The sequence below is a fragment of the Oryza glaberrima genome, chromosome 5, assembly GCF_000147395.1.
Source record: "Oryza glaberrima chromosome 5, OglaRS2, whole genome shotgun sequence".
NCBI classification, from domain to species: domain Eukaryota; kingdom Viridiplantae; phylum Streptophyta; class Magnoliopsida; order Poales; family Poaceae; genus Oryza; species Oryza glaberrima.
In genome coordinates, this window is record NC_068330.1 from 14,529,773 (window position 1) to 14,543,384 (window position 13,612).

At 38.3% G+C, this 13,612-nt stretch overlaps 1 protein-coding gene across 1 annotated transcript; it reads right to left on the reverse strand.

Annotated features, from left to right (window-relative positions):
• Nucleotides 1–1,102: 1,102 nt before the first annotated feature.
• Nucleotides 1,103–13,122, reverse strand: LOC127773758 (phospholipase D zeta 1-like). Its single transcript, XM_052299931.1, has 20 exons — nt 12,696–13,122; nt 10,840–10,941; nt 9,454–9,572; nt 9,167–9,308; nt 8,864–9,031; nt 8,603–8,776; nt 7,716–7,955; nt 7,513–7,629; nt 6,560–6,699; nt 6,327–6,476; nt 6,085–6,241; nt 5,470–6,003; nt 4,629–4,739; nt 4,231–4,377; nt 3,968–4,165; nt 3,747–3,848; nt 3,428–3,559; nt 2,904–2,969; nt 2,583–2,644; nt 1,103–2,508 (listed from the first exon to the last, which is right to left on the reverse strand). Exons 1-20 carry the CDS (start codon nt 12,993–12,995, stop codon nt 2,259–2,261), a joined length of 3,411 nt encoding a protein of 1,136 aa, XP_052155891.1. The 5' UTR covers nt 12,996–13,122; the 3' UTR covers nt 1,103–2,258.
• Nucleotides 13,123–13,612: the final 490 nt, after the last annotated feature.

Sequence of the window (13,612 nt, forward strand, 5' to 3'; positions counted from 1 at the left end):
ATCGTTAAAACTACGTGCCTTTTTAAAAAACCAGTACTATGCCGGTTAATTAAAAAAATATTGATGTTATCCATGTTGGTTATTTAATAAACCAACATTTATAAGGTACTACACATGTCAGTTTTTAATTTTAAACCCATGTGAGAGGTTGTAAGGACAATAAAAACCTCGTATACTGTTAAGGTTTTCTAAGAGTACGTATACACATGTATAGTGAGAAACTAAAGGGGCATGCACACCATAATCACACAGGGCGAATCTAGACAAAAAATTATTTGGTGTGTCCTATGAATGATGCATCAGGCGAGCTATATATACGTAGCATCTTGTCATATATTCGTTAGTCCATTTGATTATTCTGTACATCTCAAATGGCGATCTAATGATCAATAGAATCAACGTATGTACATAATCAGCACTGAATGCACTCAAATATACAAGATAAGATGAATCATGAATGGATGAATGTGCATGATGCAATGATCGCCATTATTCCCTAGCTAAAAATCAAATGGTACGACGTTGCACAGCAATTAACCCTTGACACACATAATATACACCCTAGTACCCAAGGCTGTGTACACCTTGTACGTTAGACGATGCATCTAGTCGTCGTCTTCTTCACGTGTCATCCACTTACCCTAGAGAACGGCCGGCGCATTCCAGTACTGAACACGTACGATACCATATGGTGTCCCTTTTTCCCCTCTAACAACCGTGACACGTACGGCGCTAGCTTCTGCAACCACTCCTCTTTACAGACTTTAGTGTCGGATCTTGGAAGATACTACTATACCTGCATCTGCATATATCCATCATCATGCATAATGCATCCATGTTGCTGATGACACAATGGGACAAATGCCCCGTGTTAATTTAAGCGAGCACTTTGGCATCAACCGATGCAGGTTGATCAGAGTCAGCATTTTGGTTTTGGTGGTTTAAATTTGATGAGATGAGTAGTAGTACTACGTCAGTATGAAACATCATGCGTGTAAAGAGAACCCTTCTGGAGATTGGAGTTTCTGCTGGACAATCCTGCGTCTGCACGCTGTATAGCCCAGTTCGTTCTGTTGTTCATCCAACGCAAGCGAATCACCGCAAAAGTGGCCTCACCGACAGATGACGTAGCTAGCTTAGCACCGGGAATTCTGTGGGAAAACCATGGGCGAATCACGCGCCAATGGTTGTAACTCTAAGTCGAGTGGTAAACGGAATTCACATGTATTTAGCAGACTATCAGCAGTAACAACAAGAGATTTCGCCTTTGTGGATACATATTTAAAGGTATATGGAAAGGTAGTGGTTGAGAATATATGGAGGTCATGTGTTTTCATACCTCTTCTTGAGTTTAAGATAATTGGTTAGATATGACTAATATATTATTAAAGCAAGGTGAAAAGAATCTACTACCATATTCGCTCTCATGTGCTAAGAATTACAAATAAATCTGAGGGGAAAAGCTACACACCAGATAATAGTTACGAAAAAAAATTAATGTTTTTGGAAACAAAAGACATGTCAGTAATCATAATCCTACCTTCATTAGAGGGAAAAACTACAATCAACCCTAGATCAACTAATAAATTGCTTACAGGTTAGTTTAGTTACCCCATTTTGCATTCCAGAATTTCAATAGTCACGTATAGGTTTCCTTTGTATTTTGTAAGCTTTCATTGTGACAAAAAAAAAAAAAGAACGACATGAAAGCATTAGTCTTAACTGGCCCTGGTCCTCTGCTCTTCAGAAGCTAAGGGCGTGAAACATTACAAATGCAGGAAAACACTGAACATTTCCAGAGGCGATACCAGTACATGATTACATGGATTGTCATTGGTTTCAACCAAAATGTATGGATCGAATGCCATTGTTTAGTTGTAGACAATGTAAAATGTGCACGTACTGGAAGTCTGAGACACAGCTTGGAAGGGGGGGAAAGCTTTTCTTTATGTCAACAAAGAGTTAACTCAACAGGAGTAATTCTTGCCTAAAAAAGGGGAAAAAAGGTGCCGTATAAACTATCTACACTCCTATATTCTTTGTGTCGAACAGAATGAACTGAGCAGAGTGTTCTCTTGCCCAAAAAGAGAAGGAACGTACCGGTGACTAAACTGTACTTGTAACCTTTCCACCGGTCTGTGGGTTGATAATTTCTTTCTTTTCCCCATTTGACAAAAATATGTGAAACACCTAAAGGTTGACCTCTGCACTATGTACAACTATGGCAGTAGGGGAGTAATTTTTCCATGAAAAAGAAGCTAATGGAAAACTTGTGGAGACGTATAATATTCACTTTCACTGAAATATGGTCTCAAGTCCTCTTGGGACATGAAATCCAACGGGAAAGAAACAAGGTGACCTTTGATCATCTGCAATCTTTCCATAGGGTCCGTACCCTTGAGATCGCCGTCCTGGTAGGTTTCCAGCTTCTCTTGGGCAACCCCCAAATCGATTGTACTGTGACCGATTTTATCCCTGCAGTGAGCAAAGCTCTGCCGAAATTGGGCCCTGCATGCTCATTATGTTTAGAGTCCAGAGCAATTTGTAAAAATAGCAACCGAAATCGAATGGTCAATTCATACCTTGAATGGATAAGATCATTAGGTACACATGAGAAGACATCTTGGTAAATCATGGTATTTGTCTGCCAAAAAAAACAGTTAACTAGTTTATGAGTATTACTGGAGATTGCCATGACTAAAGCATTTGATATAACATGCATCATGCAGTTTAGGATTTTACAACTGAAGAAAGCAACATCCTAACATTATATCAAGTACCAGGTTAGACATCCTAAATCGATTTCTACATTCTAGGAAGAGTAGCATTAGCAGTTTTGAGTGATACAAATGGTTAGGGTTAAATTGACTATGGCAGGAAAAAACGTTTATGTTTTCTCTCACCTTAGCAGTGGCCATCCAGATATTTTTGAAAGTTGAGTCATCGATAGGGTCCATAATATGGCTGACCTGTATATCACATTTATATTTTAAACAATCAAAATAATGCACATGATATACCTATCTGCTGCAATGAATATAAGAAAGCTTCATCAAGCATATCGTGATAATATCAAATTGTTTATCACATGTCAAAAGTTTATAGCGGCTTACATAAGACATTAGTACAGTAAGACGTAAATATATTGTGAAATGTATGTGGAATTTTGTCACGGGGCAGATGTTCACAAGGTCACCACCATTTGGAATGAGATTCAAATGTATTTATACTATCTAATGGAAAGATATTACTAAATATTTAATTAAAAATACATTTCCCATACCATATATTTTATGTGAATCGCTAGCATACCTAGAAAAAAATGGTTAAAGAGTACATTGGAGATTCTGCAATACTAAGCACATCTGTCTATTAACAAAAGATTACCGACAGAAGAATCAAAGCATAAATGCAATATATCCCAAACCTCTCCTCGATGAAGGCCAAGGTGCTCTGCCCAGAGAGAGAGACGTAGGCTTAGAGAAAACTTCCCAGCTTCCCAAGGTTTTCCATTCATTTTGGAACTAACAACTTCTTTATCTTCAATGACCACGGCAATCTACAAGGTGACAAGGGTAAACTATCAGATAATCGACATCCAACATTAAAACATTACTTGATGTAAGCGATTTGCCATTTACCAAATAGAGTTAATTGAAAAGCAAATACTCCTCATCAGATAACCATACAAGTTAAGGTGCAACGTACCAAAATATAGTGGACACAGGAATATGAGAAAAGCATACCTCAGAATCTCTTGATCCAAGCAAGCTTCTATCATTTATGTTAGCTGATCCAATCAATGTGATGCGGTCATCAATTATCATCAACTTACTGTGGACATAAATCTGCAATGCCAAATATTTTACATGCTAATTCTTTGAATCACAACTCTTAAATGGCAAAGTGCCAGGACCCTGGCAGAAAACAAAACATGCTCCAGAAATGGACAAGACTCATACTTTACCTGATTAGTGACCAAGGGACCTCCTTCGCATAGTCTACCATGTGCTCTAAGACCATAAAAGGAGATATAATCATGTGCTTTTGGACCAATAACATCATATAGATTCTGAAGTATAGAATTAGGGCCTCTACAGATAGTCCGGTATTGCCAATGCATAATTGCTCTCACAGATGCAGCTCCGCCATCATCAATGCCTCCCTGTCACGATATTATGTGAGTAACCAGGAACAAAAACATTCCTAATTGCTGCAGTAGAAAATTACCTGAAAACCAGGTAACAGAGGTATTATTATGATGGCTTTGAAGCGCTTTTTTTCTCTCTCTGCCCGAAGTATGCGCCTGTATAATGCTTCCAATACACGATTTTTTATCGTTTCATCTCCTGAAAGGCCTGATATGAAAAATTGATTCTGCAAAAAAGGTGCGCAAATAGGATGTTAGACAATTTGCTGGCAGTCTCATGGATATTAATTACATACTTATGGAGTATGTGTGCAAAAAAAAATGATTTTTTATACCAAAGAAACTGGACAGAATAATGTGTAATGAGATAGTGACAATTACTGAACATTATTTAAAGATCATTATCTAGTAAAACCTACTAATATACTATTGTTTAGAATTGAATTTTTGATGTTTAAAAAAAATGCAAAACGCGGACCTCGATATATACAAAATGTTCTGCCTTTTCAATAAGAGAAAAATAGGCATTGTGGATGCTTCCTTCGATTTGAGTGGTTCCAGCTGACCATTGACCAACACTTCTAATTACCTGAACCAAAATATAAATTCATTAACTTACGATAATTATTTGATGCAATTATTATAATGGTTTCTAATGTTAGTTTAGTAATTTAGTATACAAGCATATCTGAATATACAGCAGGAACATCTTATATGTCAGCCCTTTTGAAGAAATGGTGATCATGAAGACAGAATTTACATTTAGCAACTTCAATAAAAACATTATGCCACACCCAAAAGAATTAATAAATTATGAATAGACTAACAAACTGATCTTAGATATTTTTCTGTTTCGATACCAATTAAATATGCAAATAACCAACATAATCTGAACCCAGAATATGAAAAGACAACATCACCAAAAGCAGCAAAACTGATAAGAATCACATTTTGTGTCGGTCATTAGACTCATACTGATCATCGACTTTGTTTCGAACTAGATAAGTATCACATGTTACGTCATACATAGTTACTAGCCCTGGTTTCAGATTTTCCATGTTTGCCTCTTTTCCTATAGCATTCATGTTGCATCTGTTATAACAAAAGATTTCATATTATTTCCTAATGAATTACTGTCTACCAATAATGCAGCTGTTAAAACTCCAAACTTCCAATGAATTACAATCTTCAGATAGCAAACCACGTAACTTGTGTAGCATAGTTATATAACTAAAATAGCCAAAACTTTGAGAAACTCTTGCCCATTATCTCATTCATTGGCATCAACAAATTAATTCAAAATTAACTTCAATACTGACCTGACAATGACAAGTTGCCCTTGGACCAACTTGCCCTATATCAAGTAGTGAAGCAACTTGATCTCCTCTTTCTTGCATCTCCCACCAGTTCTTATCCATGTGATACTTTTCTTCTTTGGAAGAATCAAAATGCCTAATAGATGACGACTCAAGGGAACTTATATTGTCTACGAAACCTCTCATGGGCAAATCTTGTCGGGAAGAATCCAACTTTGCCTTCCGGTTGAGCAAAGGCTGATTGAAGCTTGTTTTGTGTAGGTGATCAGAGTGGTTGGCGTCTAAATCGTTCACTCTTAAATCTCCATTGGGCAATGCCGGTGGTTCAAGCTCTTGAGGTAAAAGCAATGGAATGTCCTGACAAGACTCCCGTGAGTCCACAGAGACTGGTTTTTTAACATCACAATCCTTGTCATGATTTTGTTTACCATCAGCCTCACTATTAATTTCTTGGCTTATGCCCTTGTAATGTGGAATTACCATGTGGTGATGAGGCATTAGTAAGGGAATTCCTTGCTCATTGGGAGCTTTGTTCCTCTGGAAAAAAAAAGGTATTTTATTTACAATAATGAAGGGGAAGACACTTTCTATGATGAGTATGCAATGGAACAGACAAACCTTTGCATAATTCCAGCGCTGAACAAAATGCCTTGCAGCATCCCGACAAGGTGGACCGTAGAGAGCACACTGAACATCATGCCAAGGCATGCGAGGATATTTAGTTCGGTCCAGCTCATCTTTCATTGTGTCCTCCCAGGAATTTGGCTCAGATTCCCTTATGTACAGCAGGAAAACTCAGGTAAGAATAATTTGGGAATAATCCTACATAAATACCATGATAAACGAAATACCATAGTTACCTGGGGTTATAGTAGTCTTTCCCTGGCCATATCACAGGAGGAACATCTGAAAGTTTGTGCGCAGAATTATCGTAGCGACCAAAGCACAGATCAAGACCTCCAAGATAGCATACTTGATTATCTACTATCACAATTTTCTCATGGTGTGACCTTAAAGTGAAAATAAGAAGTTAAGTTGTTATAATTAAATAGTTTGCATTGAACATAGGGAGACAAAAACAGATTCGTCATACCACAAGTATACACCGCTTGAGAAATGATCAGGATATCGCAGAACTTTTACATTCTCATGAATGTTAAGTAGCTTCTGTTTACTGTACAAGCTGTTGATTTTCAATGCAAGAGCAACTTCCTTGTACAAAAGAATGTAGATCTGCATAATTACCAAAATTCAGAGTAGACAGTCAGTAACTGTCGGTTTTTATGAGCCATCTAGTTTTTGACTCATTTTGCTTTTTCAAGTCATGTGATAAGTTCATAGTTTATCAATGACCAGAGGCAATGACAGGAACCTATCATTCCTGCCTTGCACCAAAAACAATAAAAAAATTAAGAATAAGAATAAATACAACAAAAGTGTGCAATGGAACTCATAAGCACCAAAGCATGGTGTGAATCCAAAAACACCCCTATAGCTTGTTCTTGGTTAAATTTGACAAAACCAGGCATTAAGACAATTCTTTAAAAAAATGATCAGTGCCAGGGACCTATTATGAAGTCATTAACTTCTTTTTTTTTGCGGGGAAAGTCATTAACTTCTAATGTATTTTCACAAAGAAAGATTAGTGCCAGGGACCTATGGATCGTGAAATCTTCTTGTGTGATCTCTGTCTCTAAGGAATTGATAATTACATAACTTGTAAGCGTATGCAAGAGGAAGTGAGGATGACGGTGTGTGGGAGGCAGAAGGGCCAGAAGCCCCGAATGCAGGGGTCTATTTGAATAGTTTGTCAGCAGATGGGATTCATGGATTTTTTTTCTTTTTTGTTTGAGCTTGAAAGGTAAACAGACTTGAACCTCACAAAGTAAGCCATTTTCAGAAGATATAAAATGTCTATGATTCAGGCATCTACAATTCATGCAATTGACACGTGAATGAAGTAGCAAGCATTGCTACATAACTTAAGCACCTCACACATCATATAACAGGTCTGCAACTTTGATTAAAAGGAAACCATTATGATACCTGTACACCCTGCTTAGCTCTAGCTTCCAGTAGAGCATCAAGCCTAGATGACCCATGATGTTGGAAAGGGCGTCGGAGAAACAATTCTGGGCAGAGCCACCAGCCAGTAATAAATATCTGCATCAAATATTCGGTTATCTTAAGATTTACACAATTGTAGTTATTTTCTCCATATGTAACTATTGAAGCAACACAATGTTAACCTCTGATTTTGCTTGCTCAATGGAGGAAGCAATTGCCTGAAATGCAGCTTCTCCGTCTATAAACCACTGTACCATACTCCCATCTGGCATTAGACCCCTTGGTGGAGCAAATGAACCAAAACGATGAGGGTAACACCAGCCCTCTGGAGTTTGTCGAGCAGCATTTATTGCACTAACCCAGTCTTTCACTTTAGAAGAACTTCTTGTTCGTAACTTTAAAGTCCGGCCACCAGAAGACACCTTCCTCCAAAAAAGCACAAATATGTTTAGACTCCACAGAAATATAAGGTTAACGCTTGTATCAAAATAGTATGAACAGGTGGACCAGCTCAGAACTACCAATATCAGTATCAATTGATTGGAAGGCAGGAATTCCACAAGAAATAATTCAGTTCCCACATAAATAAGAAAAGAATCGCTGCATTCAAAACTTGTTTTAGAGTTTATGTATTTTTTATGAGTATGCAATTCACTACAAAAATATTCTGTAAAAGTAGCATTTTTCATAACAAGGATGTTATGTATTCATTAGATATCCATACGACAAAAGGAGAAAGAGATAATCCTGCAGACTCCTAAGGCTCTATTGGGCATTGTGGTGGCTTTCCAGAAGCACTTATATATTTACTGTAAGATCAAATAATTAACTGAGTGCACCTTTTTTAGGCCCAGAACAAAAAAATCACTAAGATTTTTTAAGTAATATTCTGATATCTAGCTAGCTGTCACTTTGCAGCAAGGCTAAACTAAACAATCACCATCTGGCTAAACTCAACATTCTTGCAATAGATATAAAAATGTTTCCATCGTCAACAACCAAAAATAAAAGTATTGCATTTCAGACGAACGTGCTAACTTGGCATGAGATCATAAAATGGAATATGTACCTGGAGTCCAAAATGCAACGGGTTTCGTTCCTTGATCTCTTTTGCTAGAGATATTTGGCCCTCTCCACTTATATCCATATGTGGCAGTGCATCAAAGATAAGGACATCTAAAAGCTTTGGATCAAAAGGATCTTTGAGTAAAGCTAAGAATCCTGGCTTCAGGACAACCCAAACCTATTGAAAAATTGTTCAATTCAATATCTTAAATACAATGATTATAAGATAGCTAAATACAAAACTGAACTACAAAAAATATAATACCTTTTGCCAGCTGCTTTTGCAACAGCTAAACAACCCACATGAACAACAGTTTTCTTTATGGTCCTTCTGAATTTTTGGCAAGTGTCCAACAGATACATAATCTTCCTTTAGCTTAGGCCCATATTCCGGTAAAAATGACAAACATGATACCTCCAAAAATTTGCAAACCTGTATTTTGAAAGATATTTTAGTACTGACTCTTGACGATAAAACTAATCTAGATGCAGATAGGATATTTTGGTCAACATTTATTCTAATTGGAAACAATAGAGTGAAATGTATAAAGATTTGGGTAATGAGTACCTCCGGTGAGTTGACAATGTCCAAGTTCCCCAAAAAATGGTTCAGATATTCTTGCATGGCAACTTTTGCTCGATCAGAAACTGAGTGTTGACGCCCCAGAGCTGGTCGAATGACAGGCAAAACAGCACTTGAAGGAACATTTCTGCCACAACAGGTTCAATGTCTTGCTTACTGCATGCATGGGATAACATATGGAGACTCAACTGCTCTAATTCAACATTTGCAATATGATAAAGCATAACTATACATCAACTACTAGTGCGTCGTTGATGTATAAAAAAATTTACCTATGTCTAATGGAGTTTTCTTCAGCCTGTGCAGGAACATTCACATCGTCTGCTTCATCCTCATCATGTCCTACTGGCATGTGCTCCCCAATTCCCAGATTTTGGAGCCACTCTTTGACCTTGAATCACAAAATAAGAAATCAACTTAGTACTCCCCGCTTAACTCTGCTTCCCATCCTAATGACATTTCTCCAGATATCAAATGGTTAAAACGTGTCATATTTAAGTTAAAGTAAAGAGGAAGAAGTAGGTGAGTTGCTCCAACATAAAAATCTGTGCTTAAAGACTTACTCCCTGCCTGTATCCACAAATATAAGGGATTTTGGAGTGCTGCTTTCCCAATCTTTCCCTTCAACCCCTTATATTTGTGGAAACTGCCTCTTTTTGTTTGGACATAATATTAAAAAACATAAAAATTTGCAAAACCTGATGAACTGATGAGGAATATGTAAATATTGATCCACTAAGCGGACTAGGAAGTATGAGCCATAAATAATAAGCTATTTTATTATCTGTTATCTAACAAACTAAATCTGACCAGATGCAATGGCTTCCTTCTATACCCCATCCTATTTTCACACATATTTATGCCTCCTCCACTTTCCATAGAGTGCATCAATACTTGTAAAAGTTAAATGATGATAAATTCTAATAACAAGATGTTAAGGTAACATTTTAAAATAAAAAGGGATCTCCTTAAATGAAATGCAGTCATCCTGCGTTTTTGAGAAAAAAAATAAAAAGGGATCGGCAAGAACCTTAAAACAATAAATAGAATATATAATATGAGATACACTTGAAGCAAGGGGGAGAGAAGATGTCATGCCCTGCACCTCATCATAAAGATCTTTACTTGTTCCAGGAACAATCTCTTGGAGATACATCAATAGGGAACCACAATAGATTGGTGTTGCTGGTGTCACCAGGGGTTTTTGAGGAGCAGGTGTGCCACCGCACAGGCAACAAATAGGTGAGATCCTCTAGTCGTCAATAGTTTCATATGACAACAAGGACGACCTAAATCTAAGAGGACAAGGCAATGATGCCATATCCACACTAGCAACAAGGAGAAGTTCAACCTAGCTCTAATACCATATTATGAATTGGATGTCTCTATTCAACCTAGCTCTAATACCATACTGTTAACAGTTGTTTTTATTATGACCTAATGGCTCATATAATTCTAAAATAAATAGTTGCGGCCCATTCTAATACTAAAACTAACTAACTTTTGAGATGTACAGAAGTTAAGAGTAAAAAAAATAAATTATATCTCCAATCAAACAGCACAACTGCACGGCAACTCAACGAGTTTGCTTTAAGGAACTTACAGGTTGAAATCCAGTACTGAAAAGCATCATGAATCATAATGGTCATATAACCAACCTGTTCTTGCTTCTCATGGAATTCTTCAAGAAATTCACGCCTCTTCAATGCAAAATGTAGATAGAGAACTTGTGAAGCTTTCTTATATAGACGCCACCTAAACTGGTGGAAGCAGTGAAACATTTCTCAGTTCACATATGAAACATTCATATTTAATGGAAATAAATAGGACAGTGTAAAGAAGAAAATGTCCATCACAGGAAAGCAAGTATGCACCACAAGTAGAAAAATTATATATGACAAGTATTAAGAAATAAAACTCATTCATTTCACAAGTTCAACATTTTTTGTTTGCCTTTGTCCATGTGTGCATGTATAAAACATCTGCACACGGGTTGTGCCGTGTAGTGCATGCAGTCCATTAATTTCAAACTGGTCATAAACATGTGTTCCACAAAGTTCCTTATCACATTTTAAGATAATAAGATGTGAAGTGAAAGGGAACACGGACTTTCTTAACAGCCTCGAGTTTTGACAAATTAAGCATGTACCAAGTTGTTAAGGCCAAGTTGGTCAGTAGTCAATACTAGATAGTTGATTTGCAACGTTACAAGTCAAGATGATAGAAATCATTTCAGTTTAGGATCTATTGCAGTTACAAATTGGCACAAACAAAATCACCATGGCACGCCCTTCAATCTATATTTGAGATATCCTCTAAGTTAGTCAATTTCTTGATCTTGAATTGATTGTGTCTAATTAAGTACCTCTGTATATGTAGGTAACCATATTAGAATTCCAATGGATCATAGTGATCATCAGAACTTAGGACCAAAAATACCTGTCAATTACAGGAAACATTATGACCTAAAATCTAAATCCAACACAAAATAAAAGTTAAAAGTGGTCCATTTATAAATTCTTGTAACAAAAGAAAACAAGTACTTTCAATACATATAAAAGGACAAAGAAGTTCTACCAAGTTGTATGTGAGGAATTGGACACACGTTGTTGCAAATGCTAAATGGGGATGACAATTTTACACAACACAAATTTCATATGAACATCTAGCAACAAAGCAGCAAATATCTGGTTCATGGAACATGCTTAACCAGAAACCACCATAAACTTCAGTGTATGAAAACCAAGTCTACATGGCTGAGTACTCATCTGACTGAGTAGGTGAGTACTCTAGGCAGTTAGCCTCACCAAGTAAGAGCAGATAAAAATGAGCGCATAACAGGTAGAACAAACATCCCATTATACTCAGGTTAATAGGCCGTTTACAGTGCAAGTAACCACATCATCCAATCAAAAACAATGATCGATTAGGCGCATACTGCACCAAAAAACTCCACACACAAGTTTAATCTATTCACATAGACTGTATTTGCACATGATTAATTTAAGAGCAGACCTGCTCGAGACAGGTTGATCAGCAGTAAATCTGATGTAGTCTTAACATCCATGCATAAAAGTCACGCCTATCCAATACTGAACCATTAATATCAACTCCCACAATGCCATGGACACGCTGTAACGTTTGAGATTGTGAAAAATCCTACTAGTAGTTGACTGGTACCATCAATCATGGAACATTAACCCCCTTTCCCTTTCTACATGGGGAATTGCAGGCCATTAAAATCAAACAAGTTCGTAGTGGCGTAGAGATCACAACTCACAATCAGAAGGCACATTTCGCGCAGCAACTAAAATCATGAGCTGTAGTTATTAGTACCAACAAATTGAACTATAACGTGTATGTATGTAATATGATCGTGGAATTTGCCGACCAAAAAAAAAGGACGCAATTCTAGACTAATTCACCCCCTCTCATCACACCAAATTTTCACATGATGTTTCTCAGAACAGTGAATAAACCGAACAGGAGAGAAGGCAGGGGAGGATCCGCGAACCTGCTTGTAGTGCACCTCGATGGTGTACGACAGCAGCATCGGGGTGATGTCCCCGGCGTCGGGGCGCGACACGGCGACGATCGACGCCCTGGGGAGCTCCTCGAACACCCGCGCCGCCTCCGAGAGGCGGAACGACGCCGACGCCGCCAGGACCTCCGGCCGCCGCTCCGGCACCGCCGCCTCCTCCTCCTCCTCCTCCCCCTCCCCGTCATCCGCCGGGCCCCTAGCCGGCATCCGCTCGTACCGGAAGCGGCCGCCGCCGCCGCCGGCGCCGCCGGGGACGAGGCGCTCCACGTTCATGGAAGCTTCGAGAAGGAATGGAACGGGAAGACGATACGTGGGGGCCGATCTGATTGGAGTTTTTTTTTTCTTTTTTTTTTCGTTTGATTCCTTCGTGGTGCGGGAAATGCGAGGAAGAGGAGAGAGATGGGAAAAGGGAGGAGGAAGTTTTTATAGTTTTGGAACTTTGAAAAGCAAATCGGAATTGTGTGCATCTGGCTGGCATGTGGGCCCAGCTTTGGCGGAAAGGATTCGAGTTCGGAAAGGATTCGAGTTCGGTTTTGGGTCACGTGGCACGGATTCCTCCCTCCACCACGGTCACAGCTCAATGGATGTTGTTTTAGCGGATTTTTGTTGAGATCAGTTTAAAATTCTCGTGAAATTTGCGTAAATTGTCTCGATTTCAAAAGAGCGCCATAGAAATGAAGTGCGATTTTCATTCTCCTTTTGTCCTTGATCCCCGTAATGACTTAGATTAGACATCGGATTGGTCCAATTAGGTTGGCTGGGCAGAACGAGGACGTACGTGTCTCGTGTTCCTCCGATGGAAAGAGTAGAAAATGCACGCGTGTTTTGGCCGGTGGCCCGGTGCTATCAGGTGTGATTATATACTGTAGCAGTTGGTCAAAATCAAATCA

Bases quoted from the DNA above. Each gene is read 5' to 3' on its own strand.
- LOC127773758 (XM_052299931.1), bottom strand. From the start codon at position 12,995: ATGAACGTGGAGCGCCTCGTCCCCGGCGGCGCCGGCGGCGGCGGCGGC. The intron at 6,004-6,084 runs GTTTGTCTGTTC...TTTTTTTTCCAG, and splicing joins AGCGCTGGAATTATGCAAAG to AGGAACAAAGCTCCCAATGA. The intron at 2,970-3,427 runs GTTTGGGATATA...TGTGATATACAG, and splicing joins TTGGCCTTCATCGAGGAGAG to GTCAGCCATATTATGGACCC.